General features: G+C 31.4%; 1 protein-coding gene across 1 annotated transcript; it reads left to right on the top strand.

Moving 5' to 3' along the window:
* The first annotated feature begins 875 nt into the window (after positions 1 to 875).
* Positions 876 to 18,352, top strand: LOC110018102 (ATP synthase mitochondrial F1 complex assembly factor 1). Its single transcript, XM_020715342.1, has 5 exons — positions 876 to 1,003; positions 4,201 to 4,606; positions 4,750 to 4,829; positions 4,926 to 4,984; positions 17,948 to 18,352. The coding sequence occupies exons 2-5, from the start codon at positions 4,277 to 4,279 to the stop codon at positions 18,250 to 18,252; spliced, it is 774 nt and encodes a 257-aa protein (XP_020571001.1). The 5' UTR covers positions 876 to 1,003; positions 4,201 to 4,276; the 3' UTR covers positions 18,253 to 18,352.
* Positions 18,353 to 23,813: the final 5,461 nt, after the last annotated feature.

Below are 23,813 nucleotides of genomic sequence, written 5' to 3'. Positions count from 1 at the left end.
AACTCACAAATGTTACTCGTTAATCTATGATGCCCACCCAAAAGAACTCTTTTCCACATCAAAAATACTTGTCATCAAACAAAGACCATTTGTCAAAAGAACTGACTATGGATACTCATTCTCAGTCCAAAACTTCAAGTTCCTCTATTTAGTATCTAACTATAGCTTTAGTCCAGCCGATGTACAACTACTTACACTACTTATATATTATTTATGCAGTTAGACTAGGAAGTTAAGCATACAAAATTTAGGAGAAAAAAAAAAATAGATTTGATAAATTTCATGAAGTTAAAATATGAAAATTGTTTAACACAATAAATGCTTAACCATATCATATATTGATAAATTATTGAGCTATTTATTTGAAGATTTTAGGATTTATAAATTTGTGATATCTCATTTTATTTATTTGACATATAAGACTTTAATTTGATTAAGTATATCAATCAATCATTAATTAATAATTTACAAAATAATTAATAATAATTAATAAATTAAATAAAAAATAACATTCAATTATTTAAGGTAATATAATTTAAATTTAAATTTTTTAATCATAAAAATTTGTTTATTTTTCCATTTAATTAACATAATGATTAATATTAAATCAAAGTAAATCACAAATAAAATTTGCTTTTAAAATTAATTCATTTTAGTCAATAATATTTTATTAAGATAATTTTAGCTTTAAATTAATATATTTTACTTGACAAATAGCAACAAATATCAATAATTTCGTAATTAAAAAATTGTCAATTTTTTTAAAAATAAAAGAGCTAAATTGTGGATTATTAGTTCGAACGCCTCGTCTTTCACTTCCTAGTTCTCCAGACCAGGCGACATAGAAGTTGTGGATTATTAGTTCGAACGCCTCGTCTCACTTCCTAGTTCTCCAGACCAGGCGACATAGAAGGGAGGAAGTCCGGGACTGGCGGCGTGTGAGGGAGAAGAAGTATTCGTGAGACTTGTGAATTTACCCGGATTTACTAATTCGACATTTAAGGTAAAACGGGGAAGACACGGGATTTCGTATTCTGTGAAATTTATGTTGTCAGTTTTGATATTTGGCATGTTTTAGGTTAAATCCTTCTGCAAAAGCAGCCTAACTAATCTCCACTTTGAAGGAATCGTGTGCTTCCTTGAATCCATAGATGCTTGGTTTCTCTCAAGCATCACCTGAATATGTTGCTTTCTGCTAAATACACACTGAAAGAAGCGGCAAGATTAAAAAAAATAAATACATCACTGAAAAATTTTTCAGTTCTCAAAATCAGTTGCTTCTAAACACTCATGTTGAAACAAACTGGTCTTTATTAGGTCTTTTTTGTGAAATGCTTGACTCTGGTTTTTAGTTTGTGAATTGAAATGAGTTTTTATATGTTTCGGCATGTTATAATTATGCATTGTTTCTAGTGGAGTTTGGATTTTATAAAGTTAAATTGATTTTTTTATGGCAATTGGAAAGTGAAGAAATTGAATAAATAGATGATATTCTCCTTTGGCACCAAAACTTTATCATTGCAATTTGAATTGGTTATTTTTTTATAAGATTGGCTTCTTTTAACTTAAAATGAATTAAAGTTGTGCCAAATGGTTTGAGTGCAATAGATTTAACACCTCATGTAACACTCAACAGTAAAAAAGTAAGGATTCACATTGTCGATGTTGATGATGGTGATGGTGATACATTGGAAGGTCGTGTGCATTGAAAAATACCACGAATGTCATTGTAGGAATAACATAATGCACAATTTGTTTTCTTCTTAAACTGGCTTCAATGTCCTTGCATGGCGGAAGCACTATAGCGACAAAGACAGCTAAATGCTAGCTTTCTCCATATTTTTCCTCTAAAAAATGTTCACCTTCTAGCCACCTCCACTATTAATGGTGTTACCCACCACCATTAGATGCTGATGGAGTCTTCGATAATTGGTTGTGGGAGAAATTTTGGCTAAAAAAAGTACATGAACCAAATGAACAAGTTGGAGACAATCCTATTTGATTCATTTTGAATGAATTTGTTCAAGTTTGGACCAATCTCTTACAAGAACATAATTTGAATTCATCTCATTGTAGACATTTTTTTGTCATAATGTCATTTATTTCATGGTTTAGTGTTATTATTTGTCTTTTATTTATCTAGAGCTGTAACTTTTGGTGATCAAATCATTACAAGTTTTGAATGTTTTAGATTATCTCGGGTCTATTGCTCAAGGTGATGGTAATATAGATAGGGTTGTTATTAGTAGAATTCAAGTTGGTTGGTTGATGTGGAGGAATGCTTTGACCTATCGTGTGATAAAAAAGTACCGCTTGGACTGAAAGGAAAATTTTATACGATGGTTTTGAGACCTGTATTGCTCTATAGCACAGAATGTTGGCCTTTAAAAGAGAAGCATACAACTAAGTTAAGTGTTGCCGAGATGAGAATGCTTAGTTGGATGAGTGACTTTACAATTAGAGAAAAAATGCAAAATGAATATATATGTGATTGGATTAGCATAGCTTCAACGGTGGACAAAATTAGATAGTCATCTTAGATGATTTGGTCACATTGAACGTCGACCATCTGATGATCTGGTTAGGAGACTAGATATTTTAGATTCGACTTCTGTGAAGAACGGCGGAGGTAGAGCTTGAAAGACTTGGGCATATTGTATGAAAAATGATCTTAATTTATTAAAATTAAATGAAAATATGACATTCAATAGGACTCAATGGAGAAAAAGGATTCTTGTAGGGAGAAAATGGAGAAAAAGGATTCTTGTAGCCGATCCCACTTAGTGGGATAAAGGCTTGTTGTTGTTGTATGACATGAAGAAAATTATGATTTTGATGGCATTATTTATTATACTTAGTTCATAAGTTTTTCATGGTTGTGAAAGAATTTTTATTTTCAATAGTATAATTGTTTTGTTATCTTGCTCAACACAGATCTGTTTAACAACTTTTAAGAGTTGTCATTTTCATTTTCATGGCATGCCATATTCACTATGTTTAATCATTGCTTGTGAATTATAGAAGGATAATAATTGTTGGTGCTTGGATAGTTGAGGTCAATTGCTGATAGATTTTGGTTATATCTCTTTAAATCTTTTATGTTCTTCTTGTCTTTTTCTTTTTTTCCTTTTTTATAAGCGAGTGGATCACTGGAGGGCCTGAGGCTAAAGTTTAAATTGAATACACTACTAGATTGGAACCGATCATCCCAAAAGCTTAAGGTAGCGGGTAAAGGCTACTACTGTTATATTAGGTAGTAGGAACTTAACTTTTATTTTTTAGTTTTAATGCAAGACTATTTTTCACTCTCATGTGTAACTCAGTAATCTGCCACTCATATAAGGCTCCTCTACATCAACCTTCACTCCTATCATCGATAAGCTTTTCAATATTATCATCTTTACATCAACCTTCACTTCTCTCTCAGAGATAAGCTTTTTAATATTATCATATCCCATGCACTAGGAGCTTACTTAATCATGTGGATTTTGCATAGGATCCATTCTCAATCATGGAATTGATAGAAATAACCACGACCCTTGAGAGCCGCGGGATATATTAACCTATTAATTTTAAGTGAACCATTGGCTCTTATACTACCTGTTAGTAGGGTGTAATTTTAAGGGATCAAGATTAAGCACAAATGATTAAATCACCCAATGAGCCTATGTTTTTCATGTTGTATTTTATCATTTTTCTATGGTTTTCACGATTAGTGGGGATTTAGTTATAATGAAGAAGTTTGATGTGGTTAAAGTAAAAAGGTAGTGACTATCTCTTTGTTTGGGGCCGTGGCAGCAGTATGAGTTGTGTTTGTGACACAAACGAACTCAAATCTGTTTTCTTTGGTTTGGGTGGAGAACCATGCATTTGGGTAGACTAGAAAATTGAACGCCTGTGATTTACATTGTATGAAATAGTAAAACCATGCCAAATGTACCTCAAGTATGAAATTGGGATCTTTTGGATGAGAAGATTCTGATTAAAGTTAATGCAACTTTAATTTGTTCATGCATAACCCCTACTGACATCCTTCATTAATTTTTTTCTTTAATTTTGCTTCTATTTACTTTGCTGTCTTTTATTAAAGTTGGCAAAATCATTCTTCATCAATCATATACTTATTACTGTAATTTTTAATTTCTAGATACTCTTATTTTATAGCAGCATGTAATAATACCATTGTTCAAATCCTTGTAGTGAACAAAAAAGAAAATCTTTTCTGGAAGAGGCAGAGGAGTTCTCACCAGCTTGTTATATTGATCTTTTTCCTACAATGCAAAACCTTCCAAGATTAATCTCACATATCCCGAAGAAGACTCTGGTCCCACAATATCCCTTGGGATGCCATTCCCTTCCTCATCAAAATTTTCCTTTTTCTAGATCTCTTAGTATGTGTGTCATTAATGGCCCATCTACATTGGCGGCTAGGGCAATGGATTCAGTCCCAGGGCATTTTTTGAAATGGGCAGCTTTAGGGTTTAGCCGAGGCTCCAGATTTGCTACTGGTTTCACACCATTGCAAAGGAAGCCCCTTGATTCCATAATTGATATTGAGATGGCCAAATTCCAGTCACCGGACGACCTTATTTCTGCATGGGAAGATGTAAGTGGATGAAAATTTGATTTATTCTTGATCATGACATTGTTAGGTGTCACATTTTGTTTTTTATTTTTTGAGCCTGTTATCAATAATTTTACTGATAGTAGTTGGACTTTCTAATCTGTTATGTTTTTTTTAATATCTAGTATCATCTGGGAAGAGGTCATATAGGTACAGCCATCACAGCACAATTGTACCGTGCCTTAGATCAAAGATCTATATCTTGGTATTTTTTTTCTCTTTTTCTTTTTCAGTTGGTAGATTTGGTTTAATTTTATTCCTTTTGCACCATCTTTGACATTATTCGATGGTTTTCTTGTAGCCGGCATTTTGTTATTCCATTGTCGAGGGGGAGTGGCTATACAACTATGTTCATTCAAGGTTGAACCACTTATTACTTAAGCTTCCTAGCAGTCATTTTATTTTTTTACTGAGAATTGGATTAACTTCATATATCTATAGTGCTTCTCTTCACCTACAGAAGTTTTTCGGGGTTTTTTTCCCCCTTAATTATGTGTATTTTTTTTTGTAATTGTATTATTTTATCTTATTAGTGTGACTTGGTATAAATTTTGGTTGAATGAATAGCGTATCCTTGGTTTAGGTTAATTTTGTTGCTCCTTTATTGTTACAGTTCATTTTTTGGTTTCTAGTGTTTGTTTTATATTAGGGATTCAAAGGATGATAGCAAATCTTATGTTGAATATATGTATATTAAATAAGAAATGGTGCTTTGTCAATTTTGATGGAACTGTATAAATTCTGATTTTGATTTATCTTTTTGTTTTCAGTAATTTTTATCTGCTTATGCTATTTTTCTGGTTGTATAATTTTTGTTCATTATATGGATTTTTCTCAATTTATATATGATGATAGAGTTCTTTTATGAAGGGTGTCAAATAGACTTCATTGGTTGGATTCGGGTTTAACTCAACATTTACCTCATCTAAAATTACTTGACCTAAACATGATCTGCCTTCGACCCAACAGACCAGACCGGGACCCATGTAACCCGTTTAATGATTTTGGGTCAAGTTCAAGTCAATTTTGGATTTGTTAATCAACTCTAACTTAACCCGAAAAATTAAAAGAGTTAGCATTCTACATGCGAACCTGGCTAAAAAAATTGATCGTGTCAACACAAAGTCAAATTTTCTAGTCTTATTTAAGTTAAGTTAGACTTCAAAGTTAACTTAACAATAATAGGTTAAAATGTTAAGTTGTTTTTTAGATATTTTGGAGTTTAATTTATAAAATGATAATATTGTATAAACTATTCTCAGTATTCTTTTCTTCAAAAATGTTTTGTTATTTTTGTTGTAGTCTCACTATTATTCTTTTTCAATTTGTCATGACTCTTACATGATTATATGGTTTTAGATGAGATTACTAAATGTTAGTTTTAAATATTTAAAGATTAAGGGTGTGTTTGGGGAGGCGATGCGGTGGCGTGTGGTGCAGCACCACAGTTTTTTCTGTTTAACAAAACTGCATTTTGGCTGCGTTCTTAGAAAGCTGCAAATAAAAGCTGTGTTTTCCCACCATATTTGGCTACCTGCAGTGGCTGCTAGAAATTTGCGGTCTGATTTTTTCAATAAAAAAATTGTAATAGCAACTATAACTTTTTGAACAGCAGATTCTTCAACAGCTTCACAACAGCTTCTTTAAACAATTACAGTTGTCCCAAACAAACCCTAAGGTTCACTAGATACTTGTTGAATTGCATTTTTTCATGCTTTCATATTGTTAGTTTTTTTTTTCATTTCCTTTTATCTTTGCTTAGATGTTATTGGTACCGGGTGTTTCAAATACTCAACCAGATTATATGAAGCATTATGTCACAACCTCAAATGGAAACCAATGGATTGATGAAAAAAGCACCCATGATAATTCTACAAACTAATTAATAATAATGCAAAATATTTGAAAATATAATCATTAAACTCTTTTACCCCGAGGGTCTATATGGGGTAGCTTTTCACCACTGCACTTTTCTGATGGCTAGCACACTTTTGTTTGGCCATAATTTTTTGTTGAATTTATGCTTTAATCATAACACATAAATTAAGACACACAGATCGGGGTTTTGTACTGTTAGATCAATGCACGCCCAATCGAGGCTTTGTATCGTTAGGTCAAGGCACATTGATCGAGGTTATGTACCATTATATCTATCTCTTGATGACCCTCAAAATGTAATCCGTGTGTTTTTCTATCGACCACAGCCCCTAATTATTTTTCCTCTTCTAATTTATTCATATTCTATAATGCCTCTGGGAGTTGTATATATACCTTCCCTCTTATATAAAGTAGACAACAAAAATTCTTGAGAGTTTTTCTCGATACTTATTTTTTACATGGTATCAGAGTGAGGTTAGAATATTTCTTCCAATTGTTGCTCTTATTCTATAAGGTTAGGGCTTCCACTTCCAACATTTTTTTTAATTCTTTAAGGATAGGGCTTCCAATTCCAACCTTATCCCTTTTGTTGAATTCCTGTTCTTTTTATGATGTCTTAGTTCTTTGTCTTTCCTTCAAATTAATTAACCATGATTAGTGGTGAAATCATACCAGAGGAGAACTCCAAACATTTTATGTAACGATTTCTATTATAGTATATCAATGCACTTGTTGAGACCTAATTTTGAAATATGGTAAGTCTTACATGTTTAGTTGAGACCTAATTTTGAAATATGGTAAGTCTTACATGTTTAGTTTATGTTTTCTGATTTTCTTGAAATTTTTGGAGTTAATTTGATGCTCAATTTATTTGTCGATTTTTAGTATTTTTATTTCATGCACTATTTATAAAATATCGTTATTAGATTGTAGAGCATTTGATTATATTTTGAGCATATTTTGCCTATTTTTATGAGTTTCATAAATAGGAAAATAAAAAGTTCTTTTTGTTGAATTAGTCTTCTTTGAAGATTTGATACATCTTTATACAAGTGAGCTTTCTGAAGCTATCTGATGTCTATTTTATAAATCATTTTCACGAATGTGTTCCAGACATATTTTTCTATTTATTAACTGTTTTTCTATAATTTTTGGAGTCATATATTTTAAGGTATAAGAAACTTCTTTAAAGTATATATTTAATTAATATAACAAGTCACTTAATTACCTTTATATCTTTTATTTAATAAAAAAATTATTTTAAGAATAAATATCCTAAACCATTACCTAGATATCATACCATGTTTTTTTTTCATTTCTTTTTTTTTTCAAAGTCGTGACTTTTAGAGAGAGAAAGTCTGATTTGGTGACCATAGAGAAGGTTTCATCCATCGGGTCAATTGGAGAAATTGTCTGGCTTTAGGTAGGCCATTGTTAATCTACTTTAGATTTTGTATTTTTGAAGGCCAGTCGCATGAAAGAGGCACGTAGATTTTATAGAGCGGGAAAGCTAAGTCTGAGATTCATTGGGCCTTTTAATGTGATTGGTGCGTTTGATAACTCTGCTTATCGATCATTAGCTGCTGATCGTAAGTTAGATTTACATGATGTGTTTCATGTATTTGTTCTAAGAAAGTGGATTTTTTATGTTGAGCCTAGATTTTATGAGGATGAGGTTTATATACAATCTAGCTTAACTTATAGAGAGGAACCAGAGCGTATGTTGGCCCTTGATTTGAGACAATTGAGAAGCAAGCATATCCTTGCATTAAAGTTCAGTGTAAGCGCATATTAGAATGGGACGTTACTTGGGAAAAAGATGTTATGAGGCAGTTTTATTCATATTTGTTTGATAGTAATTTTGAATGTCGAGGACGATATTTTTCTGAGGATGGGAGAATGTAATGACTGGTACTATAGTATATTAGTAGATCTGTTGAGTCCTAATTTTGAGATCTGGTAAGTCTTGCATGTTTATTTTATGTTTATTGATTTTCTTGAAGTTTTTTGAGTGAATTTGATAATCAATTTATTCATCAATTTTTACTAATTTTGTTTTATGCACAATTTATGAAATATCTTCACCAGATTGTATAGCGTACTTGATTATATTTTGAGCTATTTTTCCTATTTTATGAGCTTCATAAATGGAAAATAAAAGGTTTCTTGTTGAATTTGCTATATTTTTATACAAGTGCGCTTTCTAGAGCTATCTGATGTATGTTTTGCAAATCTTTTTCACCAATATATTCTAGACATAATTTTCTATTTTATAACTATTTTTTCATAAGTTTTGGAGTCATACATTTCAAGATAGCTCCTTTAAAGTATATATTTAATTAATATAGCAACTCACTTACCATTTATAACATTTATTTAATAAAAAAATCATTTTAAGCATAAATATCCTAAATCATTACCTCCATATCATCCCATGCATTTTTCCATTTTTTTTTCAAAACCGTGACTCCTAGAGAGACAAAGCGAGAGATCTTAGAGAGAGAAGGTTTGATTTTGGAGCCATAAAACCGATTTCGTCTCTCGGTCTAGTTGGGGAAATTGTCCGGCTCTATGTAGACTACTGTTAACCTATTTCAAAATTTCAATTTTGTTGTTTTTTCATAAAGTTTTGATATTTATTTGTCGAAATTTAATACAAATTCAAATCTATAGAGATATATAAATTTTTCACATTGCAATTTTTAATATGTTGATTAGACTATATTGGACAAATTGACATAAAAATATTTATTTTTTCACCAGATATTTTGTGTTGCACAATATTTTATATATTTTGGTGTTTATGTTAAATCTGATAAAATTTGTTGTAGAATAAGAAATGCTTAAAATATTATTCTAGACATTTCATATGAGTGGTTTTGCAAGTTGCAATTGTCAATATGTGCAGATTTATTTATCCGTAAATTACATTATTATTTGTGTCTACTGGTAGAATAAGAATGCTTAGAATATTATTCTAGACATTTCATATGAGTGGTTTGCAAATTACAATTGTCAATATGTGCAGATTTATTTATCTGCAAATTATATTATTACTTGTGTCTATTGTTATGTATCACTTTTTATAGTACATTGTGATTTTGATATGTCAAAGTTGTTAGCATTTATATACTTTTGTATCATAAACATGTGATAAAAATGATAAAAATGGGAGAGTTGCAGATTGTATGTTATGTGCAATCAAGTGGAGTTATAAGGGTTTTTGCACTCATATAATTAACCATGTGTGCATTTAATACGCCTGAACAGATGTGAATAAATAGATGTATAAGTGAAAATGGAGTTATAAAGGGCATAGGGGAAATATAAACTAGTTGAGGTATAAGTGAAAGTGGTTGTCTAAGAGACGAGGGGAAAATATAAATATAATTCATTTAAAGAAACGAATTTTGATTTTCATATTAATTTTTTGCACTTACTATATCATTTTATTTTTAATGTTACTCAACATATGCCTACTGCAATTATAATTTCTTGTTTTAGCATCGTGATAGATACTCTATATGATATTTCACCATATTTGATTTAGTTTTTTTAATACATGTTTATTATTTTTTAAACATTGAAAACTATAGAAAATTTTGAGTGGCCTATTGATACGCCTAAAATTACCTATTATTTCATATATATTTTATGCTCAATTTTAATATTTTTTAATGGTATTATACTTTAGAGGAATGTATTTTGCATATTTTTGGTTTCATGTACAAAAAATGAACTTCTGGAGAAAATGAAGCAAAAATGATTCAATTTAGAGTAAAAACGAGCAAGAAAGAAAATTTTGACTTGGCACATTTTGATGTCTTTCTATGCTTAATCTACTTTACATTTCTCATATGTTTTGATTGAAATTACACTTTAAAAAAATTTTATTTTCATGCTTATTTTGTAGGTATATCTGTTAGGAGCGAAACACAACTGAAACGAGGTGAAACAGAGTCAAACAAAACAAAATGGTGGAGTTGTTGCAGAGTGGTGCATGATGCGCCAAACCGGCGCATGCAAACAAAACAAAATGGTGAAGTTGCTGCAGAGTGGTGCATGATGCGCCAAACCGGCGCATGATGCGCCAGAGATGACTTTTGGCGGATTAAGGCTGTTCGGGACGAATTTTGGTCGAATTTTCAAAGGGACACTTGTTCTAAACACCCCGTGGAGTGATTCAATGCATCTAGACACTCTGGAAGGTTCTTTTATGAAAGGGTATGTCTCTTGGATCAATGGACATGTCTTTTGAATTCAAAAGAGTTGACTTTTGGATAAAATTTTGGAGGGAATTTTGAATTCTTTTTGGAGGGAGGCAGCGTTTTATAAAAGAGAGGGAAGTCTAGGGCCTGAGGAGGAGTTTTGGGGGGCGTGAGTTTGGTGGTGTGTGTGTGGCGTGAGAGTGAGAGGAAGGACTTGGAGCTTCGCTTCAAGGATTGTAAGAGGAGAGGGAATGTGACATTTCTTTTTCATTACATTTCTTGGAGAGAATTGAGAGTGCTTGTAAAGAGAGAAAGACTTGAAGAGAACTTCTAGGAATGGGATTTGCTTGGGAAGTGCTTGGGAAGCATTGTGAGATAAGTTGTGACTTTTATTTCTTTTGTTTTTTAAACTTGTATTTATTAATGAAATCAGTGTTTTGTCGTATTCTTCTCATGAATTCTGAGTAATCTTCTTTCTTTCTGCCTATAATGAGATTTGATTTTGTGAAGAATTGATTTTGTTTTATACGGTTTTAAATATTAATAATTTGTGATGATTTGAACCCCGATCTTAATTTACTTTTCGATTTGGCCAATTAAAATGTTATAACATGTTGAGAAACATATATCTTAAAACGGGCTATGATTTTTACAACAGGGGGAGAATCACATTTGATTTCATGGGAGAATATACCATCTATGGAATTGAGTGCAAATAAATAGAGAAATAAATTTTGTTGGATGCAGAATTGGAGATTTTAAGGTTACAGACTAAAATCTGTAATCTGGTCCAGTTGATTGGAAACTAATACGAGATTGTTAGCCCTTAGGTGAGGGAGTAGTGGGAGCTTTGGAGTGGCAGCCAGTATCCTCCTCTTCGTCATAAAATTTTATTTAGTTTTCATATCTTTACTTTTGAAGTTTAATATTTAGTTTAGTAAACTTAGTTCTTTTAGTTACATTTATGTTATCATTTATTAAATTCATTTTAACTTGTCTTTCTTATTTTAATTTTTATAGTTTGAATATTGTGATTTATGTTATTATCATAAGAATTTTCATCTTCCAAACTAAAATTTGATAGTAGTATACTAGAATTTGCCTAAGAGATTTCTTACCGCGCTTCTCTGTAAGATCGATACTAAGGTTTTTAAAGAAAATCCTATATTAATTGAAGCGATACGTGCACTTGCGTAGAACTCCTGGTGTATGAACTATTTTATATATTTTAAATAACATTCTGGTGTATGAACTATTTTATATATTTTAAATAACATTTTTATTTTGCACACTAAATACTTAATATAAATTGGATCAAGTTCTTGGTCATATTTTTGAAAGCTAAATTACTGTGTAATTTCGGAACGGGTCAAGTTTTTTGCACTGCTACTGGGGATTTAAATTGACATAAAACACAAAGAAAAACAACACACACTAGGGGCGCATCACATATAGAATTGTGGTTGGTCACCCATGTTTTACTTGTATGTGTTGTTTCAGAGAAGGTAGTTGAGTAGAGACTTTTGCATTACTGGTTAAAGCCTGATATTAGTTATGTCAGTACTTTAGATTTATTTTTTTGACAGTCATTATGATATTTATATTTTGATAATAGAGAGATTAAATCATGATTGTTGTATATGTTTCCTTTTTTTGTATAGTGATATGATTTGATTAAATTTTAAGTTTCTTTATGTTACAATAATTGATGATATTAGTGGCTCTCTCTTTATAAAAAATGAAAAAAAATTAAGTAATTAAGATTTCTTTCAAATAGAACTTGGGTAATAATTTATTTGTTATGACATCGACTCGAGGTGAGCCGCCTTAATGTGACGAGTTGCATCGAGTTTGGTTGTGACATTTCAAACATCTTATCGCTTGAATGGAAAAATTATCTTAAATTATCCCAAATTATGAAGATCTTTCTAAAGAAAAAGGGAAAGATTCACTACCTTGTGGATCTACCTTTGGAGCATAAAGCTCCAAAATTTTTTACTTTGGGAAGAAACCGGTTATATAATCATGGCATGGTTATGAAACACCATGCTATCGAAGATTAGTGGTCCTTTCATGCTTGTCTCCCTCTCGAAAGAAATTTGTGATGTAGTTAAGCAAATCTACTCAAAGGTGAAAGATGTTGCACTCATCTATGAAATCAGGACAAAACTGACCACTATCAAACAAGGTAGCCTCCATGTCATTGAATATTTTAAAACCTTGAAGATTTACTGATTATAGTTGGATTACTAACAAAATCTCAAGATGTCTTTCTGTGAGGATGCGGCGGTCCTTACAAAATTCATCGAGCAAGAGAGAATCTTTGACTTTTTGGGAGGACTCAATAATGGGCTTGAACAAATTCTAATTCAAGTTTTAAACAAAAAGTCTTCCTTTGAGTGAAGTATTCTTTCTTATTCGAGTAGAGGGAAGGACGCTGATGATCAATAGTCCAATTCTCGAGATATCTGTCAGGACAACCTCTGAATCCCAAGGTAAGGAGGGACTTTCTGTCATAAAATCTTCTCCAAAAGAAGGACAACATCGTTCTTTCATAGGAAATCTCTGGTGCAACTACTGCAAAAGAAAATTGTACACCAAAGATAAATCTGGAAATTTCACGGGAAACCCCAAGACCATGAAGTAAAGGAGAAAATAAGAAATGCCAAGTCTGCCTAGTGGAGTCAAAATGTCTCAATTCAGAAGAAATTGAAAAATTATGGAATTTTCTCAATTTTTTTGAATAACAATTAGTATCTCATTTTCTTTCTAAAAATATCTCACCCGCCTATGTTTAATATCTCACTCACCAATGTCGAATATCTTCCTCTAAGAAAATTACTTTTTGATTTTCATCTTTAATGCATTTTACTTGAATTAATCTTTACCTTTTTTTTCCCTTTATTTGGCTAGTTTATATATATATATATATATATATTCATCATCATTTGTATCTAATTTATTATATAGACCACTAATTATAAAGATCACTAAAAGCAATATTTTGTAAGATGGTGGTGAGATCTACAATGCTTTATGGCGCAGATTGTTGGCCTTTAAAATAGAAGCATAAAACTAAGCTAAGTGTTGTCGGGATGAGAATGATTAGGTAGATGAGTGGCTTTACACTTAGAGACAAAATGCAAAATAAATGCGAAACAAATGTATTTGTGAAAGGGTTGGTATAGCTTCAGTGGCAGACAAGATTAGAGATAGTCATCTTAGATGGCTTGGTCACATTAAACTTTAGCCATCTGATGATCCAGTTAGGAGATTAGATGTTTTAGATTCGACTTATGTTTAGGAAGACAGAGGTAGACCAAAAAATTCTTGGCATTTTGTTAAAAAAAATAATCTTAATTTATTAGAATTAAATGAAAATATGACATTGAATATGACACAATGGAGAAAAATGATTCATTTAGCCGACCCCACTTAATGGGATAAAGGCTTGTTGTTGTTGTTGTTGTAGTGCCTTTAATAGTTCTTTTCCTTCATAGATTCTAATTTAAGGGACCACCAACTACATAACTAACCTTGCTATATTTCAAATGTACAAATCCTGTCCTTGCAATATGAAAATAGAAGTTGTAGATGGATCTTTAAAAACTGTTGCAGGATGGGGACATTTTAATTTCTCTCAACTTAACCCTAAGTAATTTATTACATGTCCCAAACCTTATTGTTAATCTTTTGTTTTTTCATAAATTTACGAAAGATCATAGTTTCAAAACTATATTTTTACTAACTATTGTGTTTTTCAGAATCTCACTATGGAGAAGATGATTGGAAAAGATAGAGGAAATGATAGATTATACTTTCTTGAATATCGATGTCAATTACCATACTCCTTTACCTCTTATATTACAAGTAACATATGGACTCATCACTTTATATGAGGACATCATTTTCTTAAACTTCAATGTATATTTCCTTCACTTTTCATAAATACTAATATTCAAGACTTTCATTGTGAAACTTAGTAAATTGCTAAATATTATTGTATTTTTTTTTAAAAAAGTAGCTCTTGTTCTTTTAATCCTTTTGTATTAATTCATTCTGATATCCGAGGACTCTCTAAAATCTCAATATCTCTAAAGTCATTGGTTTTGTTATAATTATTTATGACTGTACTCGAATGACAGATATATTTAAATAAACATAAATCCGATGTTTGCATAATACTTCCTATATTCATTGTCATCCAATTTAACTTAGGATAATTTTTTTGGATTGATAATGCCTGTGATTATTTTAGCCACACATTGACATCTTTACCTAAAAAAAATTATATTATCCACCAATCTTCCTAACCTAACACTCCCCAACAAAACGGAGCGGCCGGAAGAAAAAGTTCACATTTTAGAGATAACTATGACACTTCTCTTGCTCATTCAAATACCAAAATAATATTGGGTAGAAACTATTCTAACAGTTACCTATTTAATCAATAGAATACTCTGAAGAGTAATTGATTTCTAAAGTTCATGAAATTATTTGAAAGAATTCTTTTCTAAAAACAACTTCTTAAAAAACCCTCTAAATTTTTTTTTGATGTATTGCTTATATTCATAGCCATAAACAACATAGGAAAATTTGACTCAAGAGCTCTTAAATGCATATTTATAGGATATTATACCACATAAAAAGAGTACAAATGCTATCATCAACCCCTAAAATGTTTTTTCACTTCAATGGATGTCACTATTGACGAAACCAATAGTTTATTTACTCAAACTCATCTTCTAGAGGAGAATTCCTATCTTGATGAATTTGATGATATATTTCATCTTGATATTCTTGTAATAGAAAATCCTTTAAATGCAAATGTTATACCAACTATACCCCTTTTGGTCTATACGCGAAGATACAAGTCTAACCAAGATCTCCATCGATTCCAAGATTCAGAACTGTTACCAGATAATGCTACTCGACCCACTACGTCTTATTTAGATCCCATCTCTCAATACACCTCATTAAATTTTCTCCATCTCATAGTGCCTTTCTAAACATCAACATGGATCATATTTCCATTCCGCAAATTCTATTTGGGGCACTTGAAAATAAAAATTCAAAATAAGCCATGTAAGAAGAGATAAATGCCTTAAAAAAATCATATATGAGAGATCAGTGAATTTTCAGAAGGAAAGAAATTAGTAGGATGCAAATGAAATTTTACGGTGAAAAACAATGTAGTTGGGAGCCTAGAAAATATAAAACAAAATTAGTAGCAAAATGATATACTCAGTCATATGAGATTTATTATTAAGAAATTTTACTATTATTGCAAAAATAAACACTATTCACATTTTGATATCTCTAGTAGCCAATTATGGATGATTATAGAACAATATGATGTAAAAAATGATTTCTTACGTGGTGATGTTGAAAAAGAGGTCTATATGGATCTATCACCAGGATTTGATAGCTCTTTTAAAAATATCAGGTATGCATATTGAAGAAGACCTTATATGGACTAAAACAATCCCCAAGAACTTGGTTTGATCATTATGCAAAGATAATGAAAGAAGTTGGATACAAACAAATTCAAGGAAATCATACTCTCTTCATAAAGCCCTATCTTGGTGGTAAAAACTCATTCCTTATTATGTATATTGACGATATGATTGTTATAATAGATGACAATCACTAGAAAAAAATTCTCAAAAAAGGCTTGCTAAAAAATTTAAAATTAAAGAGTCAAGAAAACTTAAATACTTCTTGGAAATAGAATGACTCAATCTAAGCAGGGGACATTTCTCTCTTAATAAAAATATGTTATGAATTTGCTGAAAGAAATTAATATGACAGAGTGTAAGCCTCGTGAAACTCCAATTGAACCATGACAAACACTAAACTTTGATGAAGAAGCTGATGTAGATACAGGACAATATTAAAGGTTAATAGGAAGATTAATTGTTTTATCTCACACCCATCCTAATATCACATTTACAGCAAGTCTAGTTTGTAAATTCATGCGCAAACCTAAATATTCATACCTTCAAGTCATATATAGAATCCTCAGATATTTCAAATCTAGCATGGAAATGCAATTTTATGTAGAAGATATGATACCCTACAAGTTGAAGCACACATAGATGCAAACTATGTTGCATCACTGGTGGATAAAATGGATAGTGTACATTCTTAGGAGGAAATCTTATAAATTGGAGAGGCGAGAAACAGTCTGTGATTTCAAAATCAAGTGCTGAAGTCAAGTTTGAAGTCATTGTGCTAGTGATTTGTGAGCTTCTATGGGTTAAAATTATATTTGACGATTTAAAAATTAAGTGAAAAGTGCTTATGAAATTATATTGTGATAACAAATCAGCCATCAATATTGCCACAATCCTAGCCATCAATATTGCCACAATCCTGTATAACATGACCGTACCAAGTATGTTAAGGTTGATAGACATTTTATAGACAAGAAATTGAAAAGTAGTCTTATTTGTACTCCATACGTGTCCACAGGAAATCAACTGGTTGACATAATCACCAAAGAGCTCTGCAAACCAATATTTAAAAATATCACAAGCAAACTTGGAATGGTTTGAAGGGGAGCGTTAAATTTTTGCTTCAATCATAACAAAGAACTTAAGGTACGTATATCAAGGCTATATATCATTAGATATATCTCTCCATGACCGTCAGATAGTAATATATCTGTTCTTCTATAGGATCACTGGCCCCTAATTATTTTCCCTTATTTTCTAATTTATTCCTATTTTATAATGTCTATTGGAGTTGTATATGTGCATTCTCTCTTTTACAAAAGCAGAGTACAAAAATTCCTGAGAGTTTTTATCACCACTTATTTTCTACATTTTTGTTAAAAATTTACTTCTTACAGCCAGACTGATCAGTGTGTTGCAGGCATAAGAAAAATGTTGTTTGACTTGAAAAAAACAAAGGGTATGCATGATACTTGCAACAAATTAAAAAAAACTGATTTTTCTACAATAATTTTATATTCGTTTTTATAAAAAACTGCAGTTTTTTGAAAGGAATTCTAAATCTCTAAATAAAGCTTCTAAAAACCTCTTTAGCATTCATTGTGTTGCTCAAAATATTTGTACATATATGACCCTCTAGAGCTTATTTTTTTGCTTTGTACACATCGAACCGATTCATCGAACCATACGATCATTGCCAAGCTTTTTTAATTCTATGCACTGATATATATATTTGAGGCTTATAACATGTTCCTTACCCCATAATGCCTTTCTTCTCCCAGTGCAGATGCCCAGCATGCTCTTCACTGGACTTGAGGATTACAAGACAAGAGGAACTCAAGCAACCCCTTATTTTACCATCACCCATTACACAGAATTTGCAGAAAGCAAGGGTATAGTACTCGTTCGAGGCGAAGTCGTGCTTCCGAGCAAACTCGATGACTCGGAGGCACGACGGCTTCTAGAAACTGCTCAATCCTTCTACCTGAATGATGCGAAGTACAAACTTGTGGAGAGGTTCAACAAAGAAGCTCATGAGTTTGAGTTCAATGATGTGCTGAGAGCACTAGAAATGCCTCTTTTATGATTATAACTTTACCTCATTTTGAGCTGCCTGTTTGTTTTGATTTTTTGGGAAATAAATCCTGAGTAATAATGTTGGCCTTTAGGAGAAAAGAGGTCATTTTAGAGAACTTTTTCTGTTTTTATTGTTCTGACAATTCTGATGGTATTTTACTGTAGGGTTTGGATAATTCCAGTTTTAGTTCTCTGTCAACTATTGCAAGGCTGACAGGCTTTATGAGTGACTAGGTATGCTAAGATATATGTTCTGATCGGCAAAAGATTCAGACGTTGCCTATATATATATATATATATATATATATATTTATTTATTTTTTTATTTACACACAATTTAAGTTTATTTGAATTTTATTTATTTGAAATTGGTTATTGTTTCAAATTATTTGTGGATGTCATATTCTTATTCGTTCCAATTAACTTCACGTTAAATACGAGCCTACTTCAAATAAACAAAAAATAAATAAATAATGAAGCGAACATTATAGAATTATTCTATTTACTTGCTAATTAATTAGGGGTGTAAGTACTTGATTGTTACTCGTGAGATTGCTCGAGCTCGGCTCGATTGGTAGCTCGTGTATTGAGCTCGATGAGCTAACAAGCTAAGTTCAAGCTAGTCCCAACTCAACTCGTTAGTTATTGAGCCTGCTCGTTTAAAAAAAATATTAATATAAAATATACTCAAAATTTATTAAATTTAAAGATTTTATTTTTAAAGTAATAAAAAAGTTTAAAAAATAATATTTTGTATTTAATATTAAATGATTTTTTATTATTTTTCTCATAATTTCTCATTCTATTAGTCATTTTATTGTAACACTATTTTAAATTAATTTTACTATCTCATTTATAATAAACAAGCCGTGAGCCGACTCAAGCTTGTAAATTTAAGCTCGAGCTCAAACTCAATAAAATTAGTCAAGCCCAAGCTCAAGGCGAGGATGATTCGAATTCGATTCAAACTCTTTTACACCCTTATAATCAATTAATAAATATACAAATATGTAAAATTATTAATGCTTAATTATACATATAATGTTCAAAAAATGATCGAAGAAGATTATATTTGTGTTCGATTCATTATAAAATGACGCTAAAAAATAGGGCTGTCAAAATGACTCGTTGTTTGTGAACAGCTGGTGTTCGGCTCGTTGGCTAAGTTAACGAGCCGAACACGAACAAAGATTTGCTCGTTCGTGTTGGCTCGTTTTGGCTCAAAATACTACTTAGCAGTTATATATATATATATATATATATATATATACCAATACATGAAAAAATATATTTCATTTTTTAAAGTTTTAAATAGTGATATTTTTGGTTGATATAGATAGAGCATTTGGGTGGTATAAATGCAAAAAAGAATCCAATAACGAGAGATAGAATTTCTTTCTCTAATCTTTATTTTTTTCTATACTTTTCGATGAAGAGAAAATATACATTTTCGTTTTGGGAGAGAGATGACTCTTCTCTTATTTATAAGAGAAAAGATAAGTCTCTTGGGAAGAGACACAACCTTTCTCTTAATTATTCATTATTAACCTCATTATTAACCACCATTATTAACCACCATCCATCATGATAATTATTTATCAATAGGATTTAAAATAATTTAATTAATTAATTAAAGTGAAATGATACGATGTTTTTGGTGAAGAGATACAACTCTTCATTAGGATAATTGAATTAATTAATTAATTAAATAGAATGGATGCGTTGTCTATTTGGAAGAGACATGACCCTCTTGTTTTTAATTAATTAATTAATTATTATTGAAATAAATGACAATTTAAACCGAATAGATGCGTTGTCTATTTGGAAGAGACATGATCCTCTTCCTTTTATTTATTTAATTAATTATTATTAAAATAAATGACAATGGGCCACATAATTAAAATAATGAAAAACTAATATTCTCTCACTTGGCCCACGTAATACTTAATAGTGCATAACATACTGCATAAATGTAAGTTAAAATCCTTCTTTATATTGGTCAAATCATAAATCATCAATAAATATGAAATTAATATGAATCTTGGCGGATCCATGTATCACAATATCAATTGCATACTTAACATAATGAGAAATAACATCATGCTCCCATGATGTCTATTAAAAGACAAATTCTGTTAAACATCGCACAACGTAAAGTGTACACTAGAGATAAAATAAGATACATAAATATCAGAAACAATAAACTGAGCTTAAAGTGTCAAACATAAAGAACACTAAACATAAAACTAATAAAGGGTTTCGGTAATGTCCATTCTCACAACATGTTCGTTAAATGTCTGTGGTGGCAACCCTTCCGTCAATGGATCCACAATCATAAGGTTAGTGCTAATATGCTAAATTGACACCCTATGTTTCTGAACTTCTTTTTTAACGGTAAGATACTTTAATTTCATGTGTTTAACATCTTTGGAATACCATCGTTTTTAGAAAAGGCGATTGTTGCAGACTTATCACAGTAAATTTTCAGCGGCTTGACAATACTGTCGACAATTCCAAGTCCTGAAATAAAATTCCGCAGTCATAAACCCTGAATTGTAGCTTTGAAGCAAACCAGTAAGGTACTTTAATTTCATGTGTTTAGCATCTTTGGAATACCATCGTTTTTAGAAAAGGCGATTGTTTGTTGCAGACTTATCACAGTAAATTTTCAGCGGCTTGACAATACTGTCGACAATTCCAAGTCCTGAAACAAAATATAATCCCTGAATTGTAGCTTCGAAGCATACCACAAATTCAGCTTCCATAGTGGATGCAACAATGATGGACTGCTCCGCACTTTTCCATGAGAGTGCTCCTTCAGCCAAAAGGAACAGATAGCCAAATGTTAATTTTCTGGTATCAACATAACCAGCAAAATCTGAATTTAAATATCTTATTACTTCAAGATCATTAGATCTTCTATAAGTGAGCATGTGATTCTTTGTTTCTTGCAGGTACCTCAAAACTTTCTTTGCAGCTTTCCAATGATCTATTTTCCAATGATTTTGATATCTGTCTAGTATCCCGACAACAAAGCTAATGTCTGGTCTGGTACAAGTCTGAGCATACATTAAGCTTCCAACAATATATGCATAAGGAATTTCTTTCATTTATTTACGTTCCAAATCATTCTATGGACACTACATAAGGCTAAATTTATCTCCTTTCTAAATTGGAGCAACAATTGTAGAGCACCCTTCAATATTGAATCTCTTAAGAACTCTATCGATATATGCTTTCTGAGACAATCCTAACAATCCTTGTGATCTTTCACAAAATATTTCAATTCCAATCACATAGGATGCCTCACCCATATCTTTCATTTCAAAGTTCTTAAAGAGAAAATTCTTGATTTCATACAATAAGCCAAGATCATTAGTAGCCAGCAAGATATCATCAACATACAGAATGAGAAATATGATCTTTCTCCCACTAACCTTCAGATATATATACTGATTAACAATATTTTCTTTAAATCCAAAGGAAGTGATGGTATCATTGAACTTAAGATATCATTGTCGGGAAGCATGCTTAAGTCTATATATTGATTTCTTAAGTTTACACACCATGTGTTCTTTTCTTTCAACAAAAAATCCTTCAAGTTGACTCATGCAGACATCTTCATCTAAATTACCATTCAGAAAGGCAGTTTTCACATCCATTTGGTGTAACTCCAAACACATCCATTTGGAGTTTTCACATCCATTTGGTGTAACTCCAAATCATAATGAGCTACTAGTGCCATGATAATTCTAAATGAAACTTTCTTAGAAACTGGAGAAAAAATTTCTTTATAGTCGATGCCATCTTTCTGTGTGAAACATTTGACAACAAGTATGACTTTATATTGTTCAATATTGTCATTTGAGTCGCACTTAGTCTTAAAGACCCATTTACACCAGACTCTTTTACCACCTTCAGACAATTCAACGACATCCCAAACTTTGTTGTGATCCATCGATTTCAACTCACCTTTCATTGCATCTAACCATTTAGAAGAATTTGCACTTTCTATGGCTTGTGAAAATGAAATTGGATCTTCATTGACTCCCAAATCAAATTTATGTAGATAAACCAACTAATCATCAGAAGTAACAAACCTTCTTTGTCGTTGAGACCTTCTAGGTACAACTTCATTTGGTTAAGCTAATGTAGGTTCATTAGTGATAGTTTCATTATAAGGTGTTTGATCATTTATTTGTTGTTCATGTAAGTTGTCAGACCGTTCAACAATTGTAGAAATAACAACTTGAGAAGAAATTTCAGGTAAAAGAACTTGAACCTTAATTTCTTGGATTTTCACTTTACGTGATTCCAAACTCTCACTAACTCACTAACTTCACCATTAACTTCACCATTTTCAATGAACTTAGCATTTCTAGTTTCAATAATTCTTGTACTGCGGTTAGGACAATAAAATCTATACCCTTTAGATTTTTTTGGATAACCAATGAAGAAACCACTGGTTGTTCTAGTTGTAGAAACCACTAGTTGTTCTTAAGTCCAATTTCTTTTCAAGTGGGTTGTAAATCCTTATTTCCGCTGGGCAATCCCAAACATGCAGGTGCCTTAAATTATGTTTCCTTCCCGTCCACAGTTCAAAGGGAGTCTTTGGAACCGCCTTACTAGGAATCCTGTTTAACAAATATGCAGCGGTCTTTAAAGCATGCATCCACAATGATAAGGGTAAAGAAGAATTACTCATCATACTCCTAACCATTACTCCTAACCCCTAACCATTTCCATCAGAGTACGATTTCGCCTTTCTGCAACATTATTTTGTTGCGGTGTTCCTAGCATAGTGTATTGAGCGCATATGCCATTAGTTTGAAGGAATTTAGAAAATGGACCTGCACATTGTCCAGATTTATTGTACATTCCATAATATTCACAACATCTATTGTAACCTCTATCGGATCCGATGATTTTCACTTTTTTGTCTAATTCTCTCTCGACCTCAGTTATAAACACCTTTAAGACATCTAGTGATTGAGATTTTTCATGCAATAAGTAGACATACCCATAACGTGAAAAGTCATATATAATGGTGATAAAATATTTTTCTTCATCAAAAGATGGAACATCAAAAGGTCCACAAACATCAGTGTGTATAATTTCAAGGAGATGTGTGTTTCTTGTGGCAGCTTTCTTAAGTGTGTGTTTTGTGAGTTTTCCCTTAATACAATCCACACAGATGTTATAGATGTCAAATCCAAATAATTAAGGATTCCATTATTTATCAATCTTTCAATTCTTTCTTTGGATATATGATCCAAACGTTTATGCCACAAAAAAGCTGAACTTTCATTCATAAAACTGCGTTTAGTATCAACATTATGATGTAAGGTCATAAGAGTCTCAGCGAAAATGTTATCAAGTTTAAGCTTATATAGACCATCACAAAGAATACCAGAACCAATAAGATGATTGTGTTTAAATAAACTGAAACATTCATTCCCAAATTTAAAAAGGTATCCAACAGAATCAAGTTTTGACAATGGAATCAAATTACGAGAAACAAAAGGGGCATAAAGTGTTTGAAAAAGATCTAAGTGATGTCCAGTATCTAAA

The sequence above is a fragment of the Phalaenopsis equestris genome, unplaced genomic scaffold (assembly GCF_001263595.1).
Source record: "Phalaenopsis equestris unplaced genomic scaffold, ASM126359v1 Scaffold000002, whole genome shotgun sequence".
In the NCBI taxonomy this organism is placed as follows: domain Eukaryota; kingdom Viridiplantae; phylum Streptophyta; class Magnoliopsida; order Asparagales; family Orchidaceae; genus Phalaenopsis; species Phalaenopsis equestris.
This window is presented reverse-complemented; position numbering and strand designations above follow the sequence as displayed.